Source organism: Epinephelus moara, chromosome 18 (genome assembly GCF_006386435.1).
Source record: "Epinephelus moara isolate mb chromosome 18, YSFRI_EMoa_1.0, whole genome shotgun sequence".
NCBI lineage: Eukaryota > Metazoa > Chordata > Actinopteri > Perciformes > Serranidae > Epinephelus > Epinephelus moara.
In genome coordinates this window covers 27822672-27846102 of record NC_065523.1, presented here as the reverse complement: position 1 = coordinate 27846102, position 23431 = coordinate 27822672, and the positions used below count along the sequence as shown (strand labels likewise).

The 23431-nt window shown below is 42.6% G+C and overlaps 1 protein-coding gene across 1 annotated transcript in view; it reads right to left on the bottom strand.

Annotated features, from left to right (window-relative positions):
- LOC126405033 (voltage-dependent T-type calcium channel subunit alpha-1I-like) overlaps positions 1-23431 on the bottom strand; it is a 266041-nt gene that overhangs the window by 129008 nt on the left and 113602 nt on the right. The window contains exon 3 of the mRNA XM_050068546.1: positions 2147-2259. Coding sequence (XP_049924503.1) covers positions 2147-2259 — 113 coding nt within the window. The remainder of the gene's footprint in view (positions 1-2146; positions 2260-23431) is intronic.

Genomic DNA, 23431 nt, shown 5'->3' with positions numbered 1-23431 from the left:
CTGACTTGACAGAGATGGCTGCCATCTTGTTTTTGCATGGATTAGTGTATTGTGCTCTTATCGCCACTAGATGGCACAAAAAGTGTCCACAAACAAGGACAACAGGTCTAAGTTAAAGCCCCTACAAGGAACTTTCATTTTGAGTTGATTTTGGCGACCCTGTGGACAAAAGCGGTAGTGTTTTGCCTACATTTCCCATGAGCTCTAGCGCGTATTGTCATAAAGACACTTTTGGGGATGAATGAAACAACAAGACGGGAAAACTTTGCCCCCGCTCCTATCGGGGATCCCAGCTCACCTCTGCCGCGCCCCAGCTCCAGCCGGGGTACACGCAGCGGTCGGCCGGTAAGGCTGAAGGCCTGTTTGGCGAGTACTTCCACGGCTTCTTGGACTGAGTATGGAGCGGTGCCTCGCCTCTTTATTTCTCGGCACTTGCTGGACCCTGTCGACGCCTGGCTGGTACCTGTCGTCGGCCCGAATGAGGTGTTCCAGCCCCGCGGCCCCTTCTCTCCTCATCCCCGCTGGCGCGGGGTGAATCTGCGCAACCTGCGGCCTCTGTGTGTGGCTCCCCGGACAGCTAACACCGTGGACCCGCCAGCTCCTGCCAGGATTGGGCTGGTAAATGCTAGATCGCTAGCGAACAAAACGTTTATCCTGAAGGATTTCCTGACTTCCCGAGGATTGGATTTTCTGTGTGACTGAGACGTGGCTGACTGTTGGTGAGTCCAGTGCTTTCACAGAACTTTTACCCGATGATTGCTGCTATTTTAACTCCCCGCGGACGTCGGGTCGAGGAGGAGGAATAGCTACTATTTATAAGAGTCACTAAGAGGAGGAGGAATAGCTACTATTTATAAGAGTCACTAAATGTAAGCAGCTTATCTTCACACCGATGATCTCATTTGCTGTTGTAGGTCACGCACAGACATCAGCAGAAACAAGAGACTTTTGCATATCCAGTTAAAAGTTCCTTGTAGCGGCTTTAAGAAGAATGAAGTATATGGTCAAGTTAACCCAAAATGTGATGTCCTCATGGGGGACACGGGGTCTCAGGAGGATGTTAGCTGTAAGTTAGATGTAAGTACCAACAAGTAGAAGAGTGTAACATGAGTGTTTTTTAATGTCTTCTTCTGTCTCATTCAGCTTAACCAAAAATGTCCCCACACCGGAGCTGTGTAGTGACACTTGAAGACCAAGTCCATCTGGAGTTCCGAACTCTATGGCTGGTTAGCAGCCACTACAAAAAACATCTATTAGCCTCAACATTATCTTCACCTGGTTCCCGAGATGAAAGAATAGAAGTAGCGCAACCCAGAAATGACAGCTGAATGTGTCTCAGCATAGTTTATTTTGGTTAATTAGGTTGCAGGAGATTTAAAAAAAAAAAATGCTGTGTGTACTATGCCCAAGTTTTATAATGGAGGGAAAACTTGTTTTTTTTTTCTGGCATCATGTTGGCTAAAATGTGGATGACATATATTGACATCACCTCGATAATTCGTGCTGACCTCAATAAGTCCGTAACATAATTATCGTGACAGGCATAAACAAAACGTCGATCTACAAAGTTTCTACTTCATGCCAATCATTGTGAGAAAGAGTTGCACTGTTTCCTGTCATGTGAAAACCTCCATAATTTAGAGAATAACCATGTGAAAACTCATCTTGGCTGTGCACAGTACAGCGGTAAATGTCGGGGGACAGCTGTGGTATAGGAACCATGTTTGATCAAAAGGCCAAAAGCCAGATCAAAACAGACAGTAACTTGTAGCAGAAGGAGAACTAAAGCCTTTGTGGCATTTGTGTCCATTTGCAACCACAATTTCAACTACTGGAACTCGTCTCCACAAGTGTATTCCCATCACGAAGTGACAAAATCACATGCGACTCCACAAGACTATATTAAAACAAACTAAGTCCCAATTCCCTGTACAGAGAGCGGGAGAAAATATAAAGCTTCCAGGTGGGAAATATTCCAGCTGCAATGTTTGCCTGCATCGCAGCTTGAGGAAAAGTGACAAGAGGAGCTGTGAGCCGCTCCGAGTTTATGTCAAATAATTGATTGTTTTGTTCTATCTCTTCATCAGTGGGCTGACATGTTGTTCTTACACACAGAGGCTCAAACACACACAGAGGTCTATCTTACCTGCAGTATCTGGCAGCGGTCCGAGGTGCAGTCGATGTTCTCACAGGGCTGGTACATGCCCAGTGTCACACAGTTGAGCAGGATCACCATGATGCTAATCCTCTCGAACCACGTATTAACAGGACTGGGGTTAAGGAGCATAGCAGCTGAGGAGAAATGCACAGTCATACACACACTGTATATACTTCAAAAATAGGCTGGATGGGTAGATAGATGGAGATGTCTGTCTCAAATTAAACACAATCTGTATGGTTTATATATGAAAGTTATGAGTATACTACATTACTGAAGTGAGTAAACTAAAAGTAGTTTAATATAATCATGACAGGTGAAGGAGGAAATCAGTTAACGTAGTAAAAAGAGCAACAAAGTCCGCATGGGATGGGAGGGAGGAGAGGTGGATGGGTCAAACAAACACATGACTTTCACCCAGGAGACCGATGTTTGTGTCTAGTGTAACATCAAAAGTCAACATTGTCCGTCCATCCATACATCCATACATCCATGCATCCATTTTCAACCGCCTATCGGAAGCCAGGTCACAGGGCAGCAGGCTGAGCAAAGAATCCCAGACGTCCCTCGTCCCAGCAACACTTTCCAGCTCCTCCTGGAAACAGAGGCGTTCCCAGGCCAGATAAGATATGTAATCCCTCCAGCGTCTGGGTCTACCCCGGGGCCTCCTGCCAGTTGGATGCGCCTGGAACACCTCTAACAGGAGACGCCCAGGGGGCATCCTGATCAGATGCCCGATCCACCTTAACTGACACTTTTCGACGCAAAGGAGCAGAGGTTGAGTCCCACCAGATTTCCAAGCTCCTTACCCTATCTCTAAGGCTGAGCCCAGCCACTCTTCTGGGGAAACTCATTGCAGCTGCTTGTATCTGTGACCTCATTGCTTCTGTCACTACCCAGAGCTCATGATCATAGGTGAGGGTTGGGACGTAGATGGACCAGTGAATCGAAAGCTTTGTCTTCTGGCTTAGCTCCCTCTTCACCACGACGGTCCAGCACAGCGTCCGCATCACTGCAGACGTCGCGCCAAACCGCCGATCCATCTCACGCTCTATTCTACCCTCACTCGTAAACAAGACCCCGAGATACTTGAACTCCCTCGCTTGGGGCAGTAACTTTGCCCCAACCTGGAGGGGGCAATCTACTGTTTTCCAGCAGAGAGCCATTGCCTCAGACTTCGAGGTGCTGACTCTCATCCCAACCACTTCACACTTGGCTGCAAACCATGATATTTTTTCTAAAGCTAACAAAGTAGTTTTGGTGCTGTGACCATTTCACAACGTTAACCATGTGTTTAAATCTGCGACTCTCAGTAGTCATATACCACCTATACTGTCATTTAGGTATGACAGCAGTAGGGGCAGTATTTTAGGAATCACCTGATTCCTGGCTTGGTTCTGAATGAGCGTCTGTCTCTTTTCCTTCTTTATCTTATTCTTTAGAATATGTTTCACCCTTGACACAACATCCCATGGTTCTCCTTGAAATGTCTCTCCTCATCCCTATAATCACTCTCTGGAAATATGAAAGGTATGTTTTAAATAACTGACACATACCAAATCTAAATTGCTTTTAAGCTTGCTTACTTATAACTGACTATTTAGTTTGTGGTCTTTTATTTAACAGATTATAACTGAATGCAGCAAGTTTCAGAGCATCTTGAACTTCTCCTCTAAACTCTGTTATTCTTCACTGTCCCATGGAAGCGGCGTCATGCCTGCTAGCATCAGCATGTGTGGTTCCTCTGTTTTAACTCCCAGGTAGGCCAAGTGGGTGGTGGGTTGTCTCCTTGTTAACAGGATCCATTGGTCCTGACATGAGGATAATGTCCCAGCAGAGAACAAAGGAACCTGAAAGGTGGATAAACGGCTCCAATACAGCCATTATTTCAAATATAGGTGCTGATAAAGTGTTAATTCTCAGAACAATGGTCCCACTCTGAACTATGTAATGAATTTACATCTTTACATTAATCAATAGTTAAAAAAAATAATGAAGCAATCCAGTTTGTACCATTGTTATTTGCCAGCAAATAACTTTTTTTGTTACTCTCATTGTGCTTATATACATAAACTAACATAATCTTATAATCCATACATTAAAATACAGGTACTAGGGCTAAATTTGTGTTTTCAATTATTTTATAAGAACATAACAGATGGTCATTTTCACCATTAGGAGAGTTTTTTCTCACAGGGTTTTTTACAACAACTCTGAATAATATTTTTGGAGAAATATTGCTGTACAAGTTAGAAAAAAGAAGAAGACTGTCTTGAAAATACACTGTTGTGTTGTACCGAAGTGCAAACAAATATAGAAACAGACAGATTCACATCATCACATGCATAACTGACTCATCCACAGCATGTACGCAAAACACCATGCAACTTACCAGCTAAGAGGTCACATTGCCGCCACGCTGCCAGTGAGTACTTCATCAATGAAAATGAAGATGAGGGGTATTTTTCCAGCCAACCTATTTTTGCTGCATGACTGCATGAGTCACGAAATCAAACATGACAGAGTAAATACCGCTGCCTGCCAAGGAACAACACACCTTTGGTGATATTTACTTAAAAATTGTGAAAGCTACAGTATGGGCTCTGAATTTTTAAAGCAATTAACAATTACAAAACAGCGCCAACGTAAATAAAATTAAATAGTTTGCTTGAGCTGTAGTTTGTCAGTATGTTTGACACTCGCCACAACACAGGCCTTCTTTAAGAGTTAATAAAAGGTAATTATGTCACATTTTAATGCTATGCAAAGATGAATACGACTAAAAAGGTGACCTCACACACTGAATTTAAACAGTATTATGCATACCACAGCGGGGAGTATGTGTGTGAGTGCGTGTGTGTGTGTGTTATAATCACCGTCATCCAGTTTAAAAGTCTTTTACAGCTTTTCACGTCTTTCCTATCTTAAGCTGTCAGCTTATGCTCTCATAGTTCTGTACTCTATCCTCTTAACTCTTAGTTTTTGTCTTTCTTTTTGTACTCACACAATGAGCCTTAAGTCTCTTGTTCTTATGAACTTTGCACTTATAGAGCTTAAACTCCCCGGTAGAGTGATGTGGGAAATGTGTCTGTGTGTGGCATGCAAACACGTTAATGTGAGCGACTCATTTTTACATGGATGATTGCTAAGAATGTTTGATTAACAGAAAGGAAAAGAGCTCACAAATCTTACAAGCAACTGTTATTAACGACCCATTAATTTGATTTTACCTCAAATGAACCAGAAGTTGCATTCATTAAAGATTTATACCAGAGTAAGAAAGGTAAAACGCAAGGGTTATATTTAATGTTGGAGACATCTGTTTGAAAACATCTGGCATGAAAATTGGTGTCAAAATATTGCTCTTTGCATATGAGCAGGGGGAAAAAAATAATTTTAAGATAAAACCAGTGGCAAAATTGCTCCATGCATCCCTGATCTGCATAAAAATATCTGCAAAATCTATATTAAAAAACCCCCACTAATAACACTTACAAAAAAAACCTTTGCATCACTTGTTGAAATGAATCAGCCCTAATATCAGCATAATATCTGACTTAACACAATCCATAGTGTTGCTGACCACATTTACATGCACAAAATATTCAATTTTTTGCCCTTATTCTGCAAAAGACAATATGTTTATTAGGCTGTTTACATGGCTAATGACAATGAATACTCTACTAATATTCCTGTGTACGTGCAGCCATGCATACCCTGATTAATGTGCCCTCACGTGTTGTTTATCAAGTCAAAATATGGAAAAGTGGAACAACTGGAGCGGCTTTGCTACTTTGCATCAAAATAGGAATTTTTCAAAGTTCTGCAACAGTGATGAACTTGTTCAACTGCGCAAACACAGCCTCCCTCTTTTTATCCTTCAACCACATTTTAAAAAGGTCGGTGTTGCAAATGTTGCAATATTTGTGCATATCCAAAAGCTGTCGATATTCAAGTCATTCATTGTGTTTAAAAGTAGGTGTGGGCTTTTCTATTGGCATGCATCTCTACTCCACAGCCTTGCAAACTGTTGGTTTGTGCACAACACATCCCTGACAATGCACAGAGCTGAAGGTAATCAGACAAGAGGCTGTGTGTCACAAACTGCAGGAAAAAGCCGAATTAAGACGATATTAAGAATGCACTGTATTAATGTCCAAAGAATGCTCCTATAACTAGAGTATTACCAGCACATCCCACGTCATCATCCGAAAATGCGACATTCCGAAAAAGGCCTGGACTGGCCTCGAATATCCAAAAGGAATAGGCTATGCCGTTTACATGACCTGTATCAAATTCAGAATATAGTCATAAGATCCAATCGCATGGGACTAATATCACCTGGGGACCTCTTGTGATTGCACAATTAGCCTTCCACATCTATGTTTCATGTGGCATATTGGCGCAGAATGAGCAAAGTCTGTATTTTACCCAAATTTACTGATATTACTCCCCAGATATGATCCACAAAGTCATTTGTAACGGAACTCCACACAACACAGCACCACTGGCAGTGACGGACAGTGTTAACCTCCTTTTGTCTTTTAAATGTGGGTTAAACAACAACCGAACTGATTCTGTCACACGGTGTCACATTATCCATCTAAGTATCTTTCAAGATTTCGCTCCTCTGATGGATTTGAGCTTGCTTTCTCTGCTAATGGGTCCTTATGCTGTGTGTGTAGTGAGATGACCCAAAATGCTGTCTTTGACTCATAGTCGCCAACAAAGCCTAAGTAGTTCCTGACCAGGAAAGAGGCAGAAAGAGGCACGGAGAAAACAGAAAACTTTAATATTGATAGAAATGGTGATTTTGAGGGTACTAATGTTATCATAAGGACTTTGTGTTTGGCAACATGTGGTGGGTAATTTGTGATGGAATTTTTACTCGACAAATTACAGACATGGCAGATTCGCACGGGATTAAGGGTGCTTTCACACCTGCCCTGTTTGGTTTGGTTTGGTTCAATAGAACTCAAGTTTGTTTGCCTCCTGAGTGCGGTTCGTTTGTGGTGAGAAGGTGTTCCAACCTGGATCTGAACCAACTGCAGTCACATGACACATTGTTTGGGTTAAACATGAGCATGTTACAGTCCTGGAGGATTATTAATGTGCACCTCCTCCTGTACTGCCTTAATATGCACATTCAGCACATCCAATGCATCAAAACATTGTTTTCTAGTTGGAGCCGCGCCTCGTTTTCAAACTGTATGGTTTGACTAAAATGAACAATGACAGCAATATAGTCCACGATGAGCAGCGCTAAAATCAACCTGCGTAGTTGTCCCTCCATTGTGACATTAGAAAGTGTCACATTTATCTTGCAAGTGTACTCTTCTTCAACGTTTGGTTTACTTCCTGGATTTTTCCCACATGGAAATTCTGACCAATCAAGAGCAGCTTTCTCTCACAAGGCATTTGATCTGGTCCACTTGTAAATGCTGCCGTGAGAACACGAACCAACTCTAGGCAATTATGCAACTGTGTAACAAAGTAAGTCCCTGATACAGACCAAAGTAAGACAACTCTAGGTCTGAAAGCACCCTGAGATCACAGGTTCCCAGGTAATACTAGTTCCATGTGAGCAGGTCTATACCCATATATAATACATAGTAATAGTAGAAAACTGGTCTGCATGTAAATGTATTAACTGATGGTTAAGTGCACAAGAAAGTGTGCTGAATATTTCTCCTGTTTTCTCTTTAAAACTAAAATCTGATGAAACGCTTAAGAAAATATGCAGTTGTTAAGGACGTGCACACAAAGTGTCCGCTGAAATAATAACACTGAGGAGAGAGCTAGCTATCAGTTGTGTTACATCTTATTTCAGCGGGTAACCTCTCACTGAACCTGCCTTGCATGGGGACACACTTCATTTCTCATTCAACTGAGTTTCTAAGGAAAAAAAGATAAAACTTAAACACGAAAAATGAAGCTTGCGGATTTGCTGAAGAAATCTTAAGTCTACTTTTAAGGAAATCTTAACAGTAGATGCTTCATGCAACACACACACACACACACACACTCTATTTTCTTTTATCTAGGGATTATGTGGTTGCAAATATCTTATTTTCATTTCTTTCCATTAATCTGTATGTCTCTCCATCCTCTGCGCTGTCTGTGGTATCTCTTTAGCGATGCTCTCTGGGGGTAACACAGTGAAACGGGGAGAAATAATAATATCAGAACGATGTGTGGAGAGAAATGTTTTTATGAAGTCTCTCTCCCGTTTCTTCCTAGTCTCCTTATCTAACCAGCAACCCCTTAATAAGGGTTGAACCCCCTTTAGGTTACAGTCTTCTTTCTTTCCTTCCTCTAACTCCTCTCCCTCAATATCTTTTCAATTTCCCCAGCTGTCGCCTCCCCCGTTTTTCCTTCTACCTCTCCGTTTTCTCAGCTTCTCATTCATTCCCAGGTGTGACAGAGCAAACGACGGACAATTTTGCCCTTAGAGAAAAACAAACGCAAACACTTTGGGACACATTATACCTCGACTGGCAATGAAAAATCAATCAGGCCTGCGTGTGTGCGAATGTGTGTGTATGTGTGTGTGTAGCACTCCCATAGCACAACTAAAGAACCTGCCCTGAGGTCCTGTGCTAGCAAAGCAGGAGCCAAGAACAGAGGCATGGTATACACAGAGAAAGAAGGAGGGAGACAGAGAGTGTGAGAGAAAGAGGAGAAGACGGAAAATAAACACTGATATGCAGAAAGCACGGGAGAAGACTTGTTTGGGACTTAGTTATGTGCAAACACAAGAAGGGAGACAAAGGACGGAAGCTATGCCGGTGCCTGTTTTGAACTTTCTCACCAATCTCTTCATAGCTGGGAGTTTAGAATACAAACATTTGCAGAGCAGCTCGGGTGAAAGCACTCGCTCCACACTCCTTCATTACATGCAGAACACCTTCCCTCGCACCCCCTGTGGACTACTCACCTTCAACCCATCAAAGCTAACAGTATCAGCAGCATCTGCACTGACATGTGAAGTGACTCAGCGCTGGTTCGAGTTCAGTTTCTCTGTCATACCGACCGCAGACCCTCTTCCCTCCCCAGGGAAATGAAGCAGCAGGCGGCTGACTCACACCCAGCTGATTCCAGAGCGTTAGCTGATGGCTGGTCATGTCACTCCCTAATCATGTTGGGAGGGCGCTAACTGAGTCTGACACCAAGGATGCTTTGAGGAGAGAGGAAGGCAGGCATGCTGTTATTGAGCGTCCGCATTTAATTTGATTGTTCTTTTAAGGCTGTTACTTGTGAGATATTTACCCTTAAAAATGTTCAAGGATGCACCCAGAGAGCAGCAGCGTGTGACTGAGGAGGTTCAGCTCGCATTTTTATGTCTCTGTCTTTCTCCCTCTTTAGCATCACGCCTTCGCTCCCTTTCTCCTCACTCCTGTGTGTCTAATCTTCTTAGGATGCGGACAGGGCCTCCTCCCTGTCTTTACTCTCCTCTCATCACATCTATTCCCTCTTCTTCTTCTTCTCTACGTCTCTACCTATTTTTATGCCTGTCCCTCTGCGTCAATACAGATTTCGTCAGATGCTCGCCCTCCTCTTTCATCCTTTTTTTTTTCTATTTGGGGCTTTCCAACTTTATCAAGCTCTCTGTCTCTCCTGCTAACAAAACATTTCAGTATCCTCACTTTGTGTCACTGATTCTCTTTTTGTCTCTGTCTGCCTCTGTGATGCGTTCAGGTAACTAAAAGGCAGCGCTAAGGAGCCCCGGTATGACCTTATTTTCCACACCTTTGGTAGCAAAACGTCTTCAGAAAAGAAACTAATTATTCCAATCATCAAAATGTAAAAATGGAAGGCTCCGGTGCATGTGTAAAACCAATTTATTACCTGAGTGCATTTCTTATTTGTTTTGTCCCTGTGAAAACTCTGTATTCCCTGCTGGCTGCAGCCATCTAAACATTTTACAGCAGCAGCCTTAAAGCTTAGATTAACCATAATGTGCTGAATATTTAACCCTTTGCCCTCCATTTTTACCTGTTTATTCCCCTTCTTATATCTGGGCACATGTGTCAGGTGGGCATGCCAAATATTTCTTTCTAGGATCAGCTATATTTTGATATGTTACATAACTAATTCCGTATCCCATTCACTATTTTAAATCTCTGCCTATATGCCAACAGGTTTCAAACAACTAGTGATATCATCACATTAATAGACACAGGGAATGTCCATGTCTACAGGTTGTTAATGAACATTCATACATTCATTCACTTTCTGAATGAAACCCTGCGACTGTTTGGGGTCAATTAAGTCACCAATTGACCTAGCCTGCACGTCCTGGGATTGTGGGAGGAAGCCGGAGTACCTGGAGAAAACCACGCTGACTTCACACAAAAGGGCTCCCCACCCTGGGTTCGAACTGGGAACCCTCTTGCTGTGAGGTGACAATGCTAACCACTGCCACACTGTGCCTATTTGTTAATGAACAAATACCTTTGAATCCATCCTTCTGTTGAGGTAAAACAGAGTGTAACGAGTTGACAGTTCTGTCTGATGTCAGACAAACAACACGTATGAGGCGGAAAAAACGTCAGCCTAACCAACAAGTTAGCTCGCTACCAAACTGCTACATAATGGACACATTTAAGGACAACTTTGGTGGCCTAACTATGATGGAGTGAATGGAGTAGTACATACCTCTGGTGCAAAAAAAATCACCTGCTACAGCCTAGGCAGCCAGGAAGGCCTATATCTTTGTAAGAACAATGCTTTATGAATGTTTTATAAACAGGTTCATACAACAATCTATACTGGAATGTGTCTATAACTTTCTATTAAAGCAACAGCTAACTCCAGGCTGCGATACATGGTTATGATGTCACAGCTAAAGTGCGTTGTTCAGCCCGATGCAAGCTGCACAGCCTGGAGTGAGCTGCTTAATTATATAGCATTGTACTGTGAAAGAATGTTTCATAGGTTATGATAAAAGAAATGAATGTATGGATGTAAGTTGCGTGTCTCCACCTGAGAGTAGAATGACCTGACATAAACTCTTATTGTGTAGACATTGTGTAGATGACCTGACGTGACTTCAGCCAGATGGTCTGACATGATTCTGAGCAAATACTGTTATGTGAGGAGAAGCAATTGTTTCCACAGCATGATGGTCAGAGCTGTTGCCAATACAATCGCTGTAGTGGGCTAACTTTTGTATAAACAAAACGACTTCACTGAGGTGAGGTTTTGCAGTAACGATCAAACGTGCAGTGGAGCAGCAACATTATGTTTTCACATAAGTGATCTGTTACTTTTAAAATATCACCCTAACTGTTATTTGTTAAGATGTGATGTTTTGCAGCTGCCTCTAAAGAACAAGTGCTGTGCAGCCCATCCCAGCTGACATTGGGTGAGAGGCGGGGTACACCCTGAACAGGTCACCAGACTATCACAGGGCTGACACATAGAGACAGACAACCATTCACACCTGCAGCCAATTTGGAGTCACCAGTTAACCTGCATGTTTTTGGACTGTGGGAGGAAGCCGGAGTAAACCCATGCTGACACGGGGAGAACATGTAAACTCCGCACAGAAGGGCTCCCTCCTGGGATCGAACCAGGAACCCAGTGCTAACCACCAAACCACCGTGCCGCCCCTCATTTTACCCAATTTTACCCGTTTTAAAATTTTCCTTTTCGTCTCCTATGGCTGTATCTCACATGAATACGCTACAGTGCCTTCATTATCTCCAGTGGTACAGCCCCATTTCGTCAGTATCCCCAAGCTCTCAGAAAACGTGCACAAATACAAATAAAATGAATGCAAAGTATGGACAGCTGGCTCCGTCCGCCTCCGTCCGTCTCTGTGTCTAATGCTGAGAGTAAATGAGCCCTTATGTTGTTTCTGTCAAGTTGAACGTAGTGTAGTTTACAATGAGTAAAAAGGGAAATCCAGCTAACGTTAGTCTTGGTTCAATGAGATACAAACTTGGACTGATGTATGGTTGTATTTCTCTGTTGAATAGGTTGTCAAACTAGTGAGTGTGACACACTTTATAGCCCCACTGACCTGTGTTGTCACCTTACCAACTAACAATAATCACCATTTACTTTTGTATTAGCCAAGGAGCACAGCCACTAGTTAAATGCCTTTTCTATCCATTCTGTTTCTATGGTCGTTGTCAATGTTCTGTTATGTTCTTTGATAGCTATATAGTATCTATCAATAAGAGCTTTTCATAATACATGAAAGTGAATGTCACATTTCTGTATACCTGCATGAATGCCTCACATGTCTTGTTAATAACATAGAGAACAATAGAATGATAACAATGGCACACTGTAAAAATCACAGTAACAAAACGTATAAATCAGCACAGCATCAAGCATATAGTCATCGTCAGTCGCACTTCAACAGACATCAAAGAAACCGATTGGAAAGAGTGAGATGAACTAATTCTTACAGTTTCTATGAGTAATATCTGTCACTTAATGCTGTCAGAAGTCAAGTATGGACTCTGGTGTCTGTTTGTTCCATTTCTTTTTTCTGTCATGAGTTATGAAGACGTCTCCACTCAGACTGAGCGGGGAAAACAAGACCGTCACAAGTTGGCTGCATGATAATAGTTTGCCTTCCCATTTTGTAAATAATTTAAGAACCAAATTCTATTTCTGTATGATTCTTTTCACTGCTGCAAAATAGTAAAAGTAGAGTGTGTGTTTGTGTGTGTGTGTTTCAGTGTGAGCATTTATATAATCCATGGAAAAAGCAGGAATGACTCTATTAAATGGCTGCACCAAATCAACAGCTGTGCGTGTTTGTGTGTGTGTGTGTGTGTGTTTGTGTGTGTGTGTGTGCTTGTTAAGAACAGGATGACTCATGACCGAATGAGATCTCTGTAATTTACAATGAGGCTTTTCAACAGAGCTCCCCTCCTTGGTTCTTACATGTGCGTGAATGTGTGCATGTGTGCATGTGTGCATGTGTGTGTGTGTGTGTTCCTGTGAAAACCCTGAGGATCAGTCTCATTCAGAGTGAATCAAAATGACATTCTGCTTCTCACTGTGGCACTAAAGCCTGTGTCTGTCTCTTTCCCCAGTGAGCACGTAGCATGATAGGTCACACAAGCGCGCACACACTCTTATGTGTGGTCCCAGTAAACCAGTACTTGCAAAATTCCTGCCTTTAGCAAAACCTACACAAACTACAGACAGTCGCGCACACACATCCTCCTCCACCACCATTTTTGTGACATCCACTGTCCCATCTAGTCTGGTGTGTTTTCAAACCCACTGTCTTATAACAATCCATAGTTTTGGCGTTTGTCACAACGTCAGCTGCTGTGTGTGACACAGCGAGGAGGGTCCCAGCTGCTGGAGGAAGAATCCGTCAGTACGGCTGAGTGATGTCAACCAAAGTGCACGCTGATACACAGTGTGTCTGCCCGTTCTCCTTGGCATCAGACAGTCGCACTTTTGTTTTGACTCTGTAACTGCGGTATTGTGCCCTTGATTCTTCTCTCTGGGTCCATCTCTATGATGAAGTGGTGAGGCAGACTGCCAGGGATCTCCACGCCTTCCTCACTCCGCTCTCATTCCTCTTTTTATCCCACTTAATTTCCTAGCACCTTGTGGGAAAATTGATCAATGAGTCTATCACAGGCCAGTTTTCTCTGCCTCACCCTCTGGCTGCTTGGCCTCATTTCGACTTGCCAGGCTTCTTTGTCCATCCTTCTATGATGTCTCTCATCTTTGTACATTAATACTTCCTGCTGATTCCTTAAGCTGGGCTGTTTAAGAAATGTTTAATTCCAACTCCCACTGTGCGAGTAAACTGTCTGCGATGTAAAACCAAAGCACACAGATGATATGCTCACACTATATGGTCTGATAATCTAGCCCCAAACCCGACTGCTCACACTGTACATGCAAAATAGATAATAAAATGGCCTGCTGATCCCTGCGCACCATCCTGGCTACTGACAATTGTCATTAAAGATGAGTTTGAGGTGGAAGTTTGTTTGCTAGTGGAGGTAAGGTTCACAATAATGTAGAGACAGACCTTAAAGAGACCTTAAAAGTTGATTTCTCCAAAAACTGGCCAGTCCAGTTAGCACATTAGCAGCATCAACAAACTAGCTGGCTATAGGTTGCACTGTACAATTGATTGAGTGACAAAAGAGGCCCTGACCTCGAGGAATCGACTTGTGGCTGTGTTTCAACTGTGCGAGAGCCTGATGATGGCAGACCAAAATTTCTGACATGTCAGTCATTCACCCGAACTGTCATCGTTCAAATACCTCAGCTCTGCAGTCCAGCCAGATTTCTTTAGTCTACCTTGGGGTACTAAGTACGGCCCACTAGTTGCTTTTTGTTTTTTTCCTCTTGGATTTTTTTGCTTAAACCCTGTTTCTCTGTGCCTCAGATCCAAACTCACCAATCACCCGCTTGCCTGCCACTCCAGCCTGCCAACCTGTTTCTCCAGAGTGCCCTGGATCAACCCAAGACACCCTTTCTTGCTTTACTGGAAATAAATCCACTTTAAACTGAACAGCTGTCTGAGTCACACTTTTAGGTCAAGTTCTCTCTATACTATACAACACCAATGTTGGATGGCCAGTTGGGAGCAGTCCATTGGGCCATGATAGGTCCAAGCTCACTTCTACAGTATACACTGCATGGCAAACGGTGCGCGGCACAACACTAAAACGAGTCATGCTGCTCCAACATCGGGTCAGAAACAGGCTCATATCAAGCAGTGCAGAGTCCTGCACCAGGTCAGGTACCCACAAAAAGCTGTGTAACACGTGGGCGGGCAGCAGGTGAAAACAAAAATATATTTGTTTTGATTTTTCAGGATAAAACAAATGAAAAGGATGTGCAGAATGTGTAATATTTTGACATCTAAATCATTATTATTATAATTGAGCGGCAATTCCATTTATTTTGAAAGTCAGTGACACAAGAACCTTTGTCCCTGTCGCCACATTCGTCACCATCCTCGAAACTCTGATGCCCAAGGATGACGTGGCAGCCTATATCGAGTTCAAAACACCCAAGGAAGATCAGTTTTGAGGTTTCATGGTCGTGGAAGGAGCATGCTAAAATGTTTCCTGGCAGTGATTGCACAGAATACTTTCGCCATCCCGGCATCAAGCAGCCAATAGAAGAGACTTTGCCTCTGCTGGGTTTGTAATTCAAGAATGGAGAACCCAGCTGAATGTAAGTGACCGAGCCTGTGTGTGTTAAATCACAGGTGCTAGTTGGGTTGCGGGACTTTAATTGACGGGGCCGGGCAGGTGCGCCTTTGACTTAGACATAATGACAGGTAACGGGTTGGTTCTGTTACTGAGCATTACGACTACGTGGGTTTTCAAAAAAAGTCCCGTGCAGGACTCATATAGCATATGCCCAGCTTTACTGTGCCTGACCTCCATCTTTGTTTACACAGGATTTCACCTTTTTATCAAATATGTGGAGCCATTTGCAAACATACACTGAAAAACTTGTGGTCCAGCAAAGATTTGCACACCCTGTACTATCTATGAAAACAGCTGTGCAACTGCCCCCGTTTAACCTTTAACAGTGACAGAAGGCTTAACCGCAGAGTTCATAATGTTCTTAACAAAACTCTTCCCTCTGCATAGCAGTCAGCCAAAAGCTCTCCAGCCAAAGGAGCAAACGCACAGTGAAGCACCTAGAATAACAACTAAACCGCCATCTTAAAAGCCTCAAGCAAACTGCAGTGTATATTCTGTAAGTGATGCTATGCTTGTCTCAGCAAATGTAACTTTCACTTTGCCAGCCCCAGAAAAAAAAAAGTTTGCTCATGAGGATATTCACACACTTCTATACACACTTTCTGCCCCTCCCATTCAAAACAACATTTGAGGAATTATAGTTTTGCATATTTTCCCCCGCACTAAAAAATCCCTCTTTGCTCAACAACAATGTTGGCTGTCTTTAAGATAAGACCCTCCTCAAAAATAAAACAGCTTTTTGAAAAGTGTGTGTCATGCAATGAATAGAATTTGGTCTCAAACGTCCAAGAACCACAGATTTGCCTTCCAGCACCATGAACAAAAAAGCAGGCTATAAAGAGGCCTGCTTTATAACTTGAGTATCTTGTTGTGCATTTCAAAAGGGCTTAGCGCTGAGTGCATAACATCAAGTAAATATCATCTCAGTGTTCTTACTTAAGGTAAACACACACTTTACACTGCGACAGTAAGAGGTGAGGATGAAATCACTACATATGTTAGGTGTGTGTTTGAACAGTATATGCACATTCTAACACTGCGTTATTTCCTCAGTAATGTTTCTAAAAGCCATAAAAAAGGATGAAGAGAAGGTGTAGACGGGTACAAAAATGCAGCACATTAAGGTGTAAAGACGCAAACACACCAAAACGCCAAACCAACATCAAAGAACTAGTGGCGACGGATGCTGGTTGTTGCATCGTCTCACTTCTCGGCCAAAAAATTGCACCTGAACACACCACAAAGAATTCAGCCAACTGCCAACTAGCATGTACATTCTGCGCCTAGGTGACAGGAAATAACTCTCCATATCAGCAGATGGCAGGAGTTTTTATCCGTCATTCAAAAAGGAAAACCAGAAGACCGACAGGACGGATTCAAGATGCAAGTTAGCCAGTAGGCTTGGGCGATATCTAATTTTTCACATCTTTCTGAAATTTCACTGGAGTATATGGTATGTGATGGTATGAGCATGGAGCGCTAAAGCATACTGTCAGGATTTCTTTCTTTCTTTTTTTTTTTTAAAGATATTTTTTTGGGCATTTTTAAGCCTTTAATTGATAGGACAGACAAGTGTGAAAGGGGGAGAGAGAGAGGGAGTGACATGCAGCAGAGGGCCACAGGCTGGAGTCGAACCCGGGCCGCTGCGGCAACAGCCTTGTACATGGGGCGCCTGCTCTACCACTAAGCCACTGACGCCCCCTGTCAGGATTTCTAAATACCCTGGTATACCGTAATACTATGAAACTGTCCAAGCCTGTTAGCCAGTTAGCACACTGACAACACAACCTGATGTCAAAAGATGACCTCTTATTGTCTGAAAATATGGTGTATGTGACCTGACATAGACTTATTATCCTGACGTGACTTCAGCTAAATGATTCTGGCCAAATTTGGTTACATGAGGAGAAACAATTGTTCTCTGAGGTGGTTGTCTGAATAACAGGAAAGCAGTCGCTTAAGTGACGGGAAACACCTTATAGCTGTAGGTGTGTTAACTGATACTGCTTGTTTGTCAGACACTATAAATTGTCATGATGTACTAATTCTTTGGCTTTCTCGCAAGTAAACCCTTGAATGTGCAACTCCATGTCTGATTCTCTCTTATTTTAAGTCTTGTTAATGTAACTACACATGCACCAACGAACAGCAACACAAAAAAGGGACTGCTTCAGTTAAAGAGCTCAATGGCTAAAAAAATAATTTAATCTAAAATAACAAGTATCAAGAGGGCGTGAGATTGAAACAAACTTGTTATTTTAGATTCAATGTTTCAATCTCACGCCCTCTTGATTTTAGTCATTGGTTTGTTTTCACTTCCATTTCTCTTTGCTAAATTGAACTGCAAATAAGATGAATTTCTCTCACTGACAGGCTCCGCTGTCTCTGACGCAGATTCAACATGCTGAATTGTCCAGAAAAAAAAAAGCTGACATGTAGGCTAGTGCCAACAATGCGGAACAAACTACAAAAACTAGAAAGACACTCACAGATATCCCAACATTCTTAAACTGTAATGTGATAAAGACATCAGTGTTAATTTCTTTAACTATGAAGAATTTTTTTTGTTCCGTGACGAAAACGAGACGATGATGAGCTAAAAAATAGATCTTAATAATGACAACTTCTGAAACACAAAATCTGTGAAGTGACGAAAATGTTAGTGATGGACTATTGGACAATGAAAGCTGAGAACAACTGTGCTTGCAATTACCTTCAGGTGCAGCATGAGTGACAGGCTGGTCAACTCCACTAAATAGTCTGCGCTAGGATGTTTCACTAGCCAGCAAAAACACGCACACTGGAGCAGCATCAGCGGTTGTTGTGAGTTGTGAGCTGTAATTCAGCAGTAAATAATCAGTCATGTGTGTCTGACTTTGGATGGTGGAAGTGCTGAATGGATGTGTGGAGTTCAAAGTATAAAAATGACTAAAATGTGACTAAAACTAAAAAGTATTTATTTCTCAAGACTAAGAGTAAATCTAAAATTCATTCATTTTCCATAACCACTTCTCATAACATTGCGCGAGAGGCAGGGTACACCCTGGACAGGTCACCAGACTATCACAGGGCTGACACATAGAGACAGACAACCATTCACACTCACATTCACACCTACGGACAATTTAGAGACATCAGTTAACCTGCATGTCTTTGGACTGTGGGAGGAAGCTGGAGTACCTGGAGAAAACCCACACTGACACGGGAAGAACATGCAAGCTCTACACAGAAGGGCTCCGACAACCTGAGTTCAAACCAGGGACCCTCTTGCTGTGAAGCGACAATGTTAACCACTGCACCACAGTGCTGCCAAAATAGCTGTCAAAATGAACACTGAAAGACATGCATGGATTTCTAAAACTAGCTAGATTTCACTTTCTTGTTCATCACAGTTCTGCAGTTTGAGCCATCCTGCAACTTTTGCGATAGCATCAATATTTATTGTTTGCACTGGCACACATGCTAAGTGTTTTCTGCAGGATTAAACTGGTTAGATTCCTCTAATTATTTGTCTCTGACATGTTGCAGTTAAAGCTGAGTGAAGGGCTGGCCAGTCAGTGGCTATGCCATCCTCAATTTGCCAGTTTATAACAGGAGTGCTGCTGTACCTGAGGGTAAAAAACAGCGATGAGGCTGGATTGTAATTACACATTGCTTATTTTGGCAAGTGAAAATGTAAATGACTGATATTAAATGAATGAATGATAAACACCAGGGTTGTGATGAAAAGCAAAGTGTTTAATCAAATCAAGTCTGTTTTATTCAAGTTTGCCTTTATCAAGTGAAGTTTCCTCTTTATTAAATCAGCCTCGCCTCCAAAACAAGATAAAAGTGAAGCGAATCAATTCAATTTACTTTCATCAATTTGTTTCTGTAATTTAATTTATGTGAGTTTCCCACACGAGGAGATGGAAGATTAACATTCAGTCTATACTCCTGAAAGATAAATGTAAGCATCACCGACTGCTCTTTTAATCTCTCTGTAAGCACACAGTTGTGGCAAAATGTCCACACAATGCTGTGTCAGCAGCAACATGGAGACATTCAGGCTGGTTTTTTGGTCAATTTAAATATACAACTTGAGTACACAGCCAGGTTTAATCTGGCAATTTAGCTTCGCAGTCAGCAGAAATGAGTGAAGAGGTTCCTTATCTGTTTCTGTGGAATCAGTGAATGCATGCGCCACTGATAAGCACAGGACTGTTTCACTGAGGATTGGGGCTGGAGTGTTAGAGAGGAAGCAAATATTATGTATATTAAATGGCACCAGCTGTGGCACATTAAATTAACAAACATTTAGGCCTCAATTCAGATGTGTATGTGGCGCTCCCCTCGACTAGTCTCACAAATCCTAAATATTTCTGCCTGTGAGACAACTTCAGTGTCCTCCAGAATGTGTTTGGACAGGAACCCAAGCAATTATGAAACATAACATAAGGGAGTGGACTCGTTACATAATCCAAGAAACTGCAACCTAATTTGATAATTGCACTCATGATTCGTTTATGGGTTGTGAAATTGCCACATAATGTGTTCGCCGTGACGGCTGCACGATGCACACACACACACACATGCACAGTCCCTCTGATTCACATGCAGACACACATATGGCAAAGACAGCGAGAAGCAGAGACGGACGGACACACAGTGCCAACCACACAGCCTGACATGGAGAGCGCAGACCCAGAGCACCTCTCAAGACAAGCCTATGGCCTGTAACCAAGGCAACGGGAGCAGACGGGTTTGCCTTCAGCCACCGACACAACACAAACTGCGTGTGTCAATATTCACGTGTGTGTCTGCGTGTGTTCTTTGTGCACTGTTTTCTATGCACGAATTCCCCAGCGGGCTGATGTTAAACACACTGTAATTGTGTACAAGTTTCCAGTTATGCGCATTTACAGACGGAGGATGATTACATTTTCCATCCGTATTTGAGCATGTGAAAGCTCACGGTGTGTGAGCGTCTGCATGTGTGCGACTGTGTATCTGTCTTTCTCCTCATATCAGCTCAGCACAGCAGGTGCCTTGCTCCAGTACATTGCTGCCGCTAGTGAAGCTGAATGTATTGCAGACACCATGGGAAATATAAGCCAATACTTTTTTGTGCTTGTGTGTGTGTGTGTGTGTGTGTGTGTGAGGGAGAGAGGGGGAGAGATGGAGAAAGAACGACATGACTCAGTGAGATGGAGAGGAGGAAACTGAAAGACGGACTGAGGGAGACCAATATAAACTGAGAGTATAGAGGCGAGTCAGGGGTGAAAAGGGATGATGGTAAAAGAAGCGAGCAAAGGAATTTGAAAAAGGCACGCTTAGGGAAAATAGAGAAAGGTAGGAAGAGAAGGGGACATGGATAAAGACGAGAGTTTGGTGGGTCGGTGGATAGCGCCGCATGCAGTGTACTCACAAGCCATTAGTTTGAATTCGACACAGGGTCAGAGGATTGGAAACAGGGGGAAGGCGAGAGGGAGAGGAAGAAAAAGAGATGCGATGACAGGACTATGCTGCTGACATCCGCAGAGACTAGTCAGACTCTGATGTGACAAGCGACCATCCTCACCAGCCCTCCATCTCCCTCCAGCCATCTGTCTTTCTCTCTGTCTGTAATGTATTCTATCTCTTGTCACGAGCAGAAACCTTGCATTTGCAAAAAAAAAAAAAAAAAAAAAAGTCAATTTGTCAGCCACTGCGAAGTGAGCGCTCACCAAGAAACACTATTGACAATCACGCAAGCCTCCAAATACAAGAGCCATTTGAACCCCTTTAGTCTTTAATGGCAACTTGACTGGTCACATGTGGTGCCGCCATCTGCTTGGCAATCTCTCCACCAACTTCTCACCTCCTTACAGCCGCTAACGCAGCAAGAGAATGTCAGTTTGCAGCGCTGGACATTGTTTGCTGCTCCCTGGGATCTAGAGATGAGAGGCACTTGTTTGCTTTGGCACTATGAGCACTCAGAGAAAGGACAAACAGGAAGAGCCTCTCCGATGGGTGAATTAGCATCACAAATTGTTGCTAGGAATGGACTGACGATCCTGTTAGGACCTAGAATGTGCATTTCTCGCTGCCCTTCACCCCTCATTGCAAAAATGAGTCACTCACAACTCATCAAAAACTGAGGCTTGGTCAGTGGCCCTACATGTCAAACTATAATGCTTGTTAAATGCTTTTCAAAATAAAGTCAGGATGTACAAACCTTGTTTCTGGGTTTGCTTCCTTAGGTTTAAGCAACAAAAGCACGTGGTTAGGTTTAGAAAAAATATGAAACAACAGCACTGCTGGAGACACTGTGGGCAGGCGAATGCCAATCACTCACATATATTTTGGTCATGTACAAAACTACAAGCATTCTGAGATAGGATTATTCTGATCCTTGAGAGAGTTTTATTTTACAAGATCCCAAGGGACCCTCGGATTGTGTACTTGGGATTAATACTTGAGGATTATTTATAAGAAGGACACGTATCTGTTCAAAATCCTTATACTGGCATGCAAAAAGGCCAACTGGCTGAAATGTGACTCTCCACCTCCAGGACAGTGGATGGACATTGTAGAGGAACTATATTCTAGGCTCATTTTGTGTTTGTGATTCAACAGGGTTACTGTCTGGCCTTTTTCTCTTAGGGAGGTTTCAAGGCCTCCTACAAAGGCTCTGGAGTTTAGCACTGACATCCATTTTTTGAGCCACTTTGACACTGTGAAGATTCTCATTTATCCAGCTTCTGTTATATCCACAAAGGCTGAATCCAGGGCAACCAGACTTGGACTTGCTTTTGATCTAAAGCTACTTAGGTAAGCATTTACAGATATGAGAAATTACATATTTGTTGTTAATGACGAGTGCCAGAAAGCACAAAACTTTTGGTATTTTTGAGGTTGGACTATCTCATTTGAGGAGAGGGAAGTGCAACCTCTGTGTGGCCTTCAGGTTCTGCAAAGGACCCATCTTCATGGTCCATGTTTTCTGTATGCCATAATCGCTCATACTGTATTTTAAGTTACTATGCAAAGAAAAAAAAAGATAGAAAACAGACCTATAGAAATAGACAGTCCATAGTCATTGACTAGTAGACCTGTGGGCTGCAGGTCCGTACTTCATAGTTACATCTGTGTTTTGGTTTGAAACCAGGCTAGGTGGGTAATAAGACGTGACAAAGCAGCGTTCCAAGTAAGTTAATACCTTAGACAGACTTAGCATGCAATTGACCTATGGCTAAGTCCCGCCCTCAAACCTGATGAGCCAGTCACAGTGCTTATAGCCATTCCCATACACTCTGACATTCTCTGCCTGGACGTCCATTGAAATGCATTACAGAAAGTCAGTTTTGTTCGGTTTTATGAGCTTTTTCTGAGATTTGAAGTTTAAAAATGGTCAAACGGTGTGCACGGGGTACATGCAACTCCGACACAAGGTACCCTGAGAGGCTGGGCGACGAGGTGTATTTTTTACACTTTCCTAAACCACATCTCAACCGAGAAAAGTGTCTCCTTTGGATAAAGTTGTGCCGTAGACCACAACATCAACTCAACGTGAATAAGATTAACAATGATGTCTACATCTGTTCTAAGGTAAGTCAACATCCTGTTTGAGGCAACATATTGTCAGTTTGCTGGAAAGAAATATAAAATTATCTATAACATCTCTAGCTAACGTTAGCTAACGTTAGCTCGTAGCTGCATTGTTCATCATGTCACCTTGTTTGCTGGGAGTTCATTAGCCTGTTTTGTTCTAGTTTTGTACTTCGGTGATCGTACATCATTGTTAGCTTTTGTCCAAAGGGCTCTAGTTAAGCTAACGTTAACTTCTGGAGCTTAGCTCCATTAATTTATCTGTAATCGCAGAGATAACAAAGGTTGGCAAACGTTATGCTGAATGATTCAGTGTAAATACTGTAGCACCAAACTAACGGAGAGACACTCTTGGTAAAGATGGTAAAAAGGCTGTTATCCTTTTCTCATATTCTGATCCAAAAACCTTAACTTCAGTGGCACTTTAACTTGTTGTCTTTGATGGTGACGGCAACGAGATGCAGTTTATCACGCTTACACTGTGACC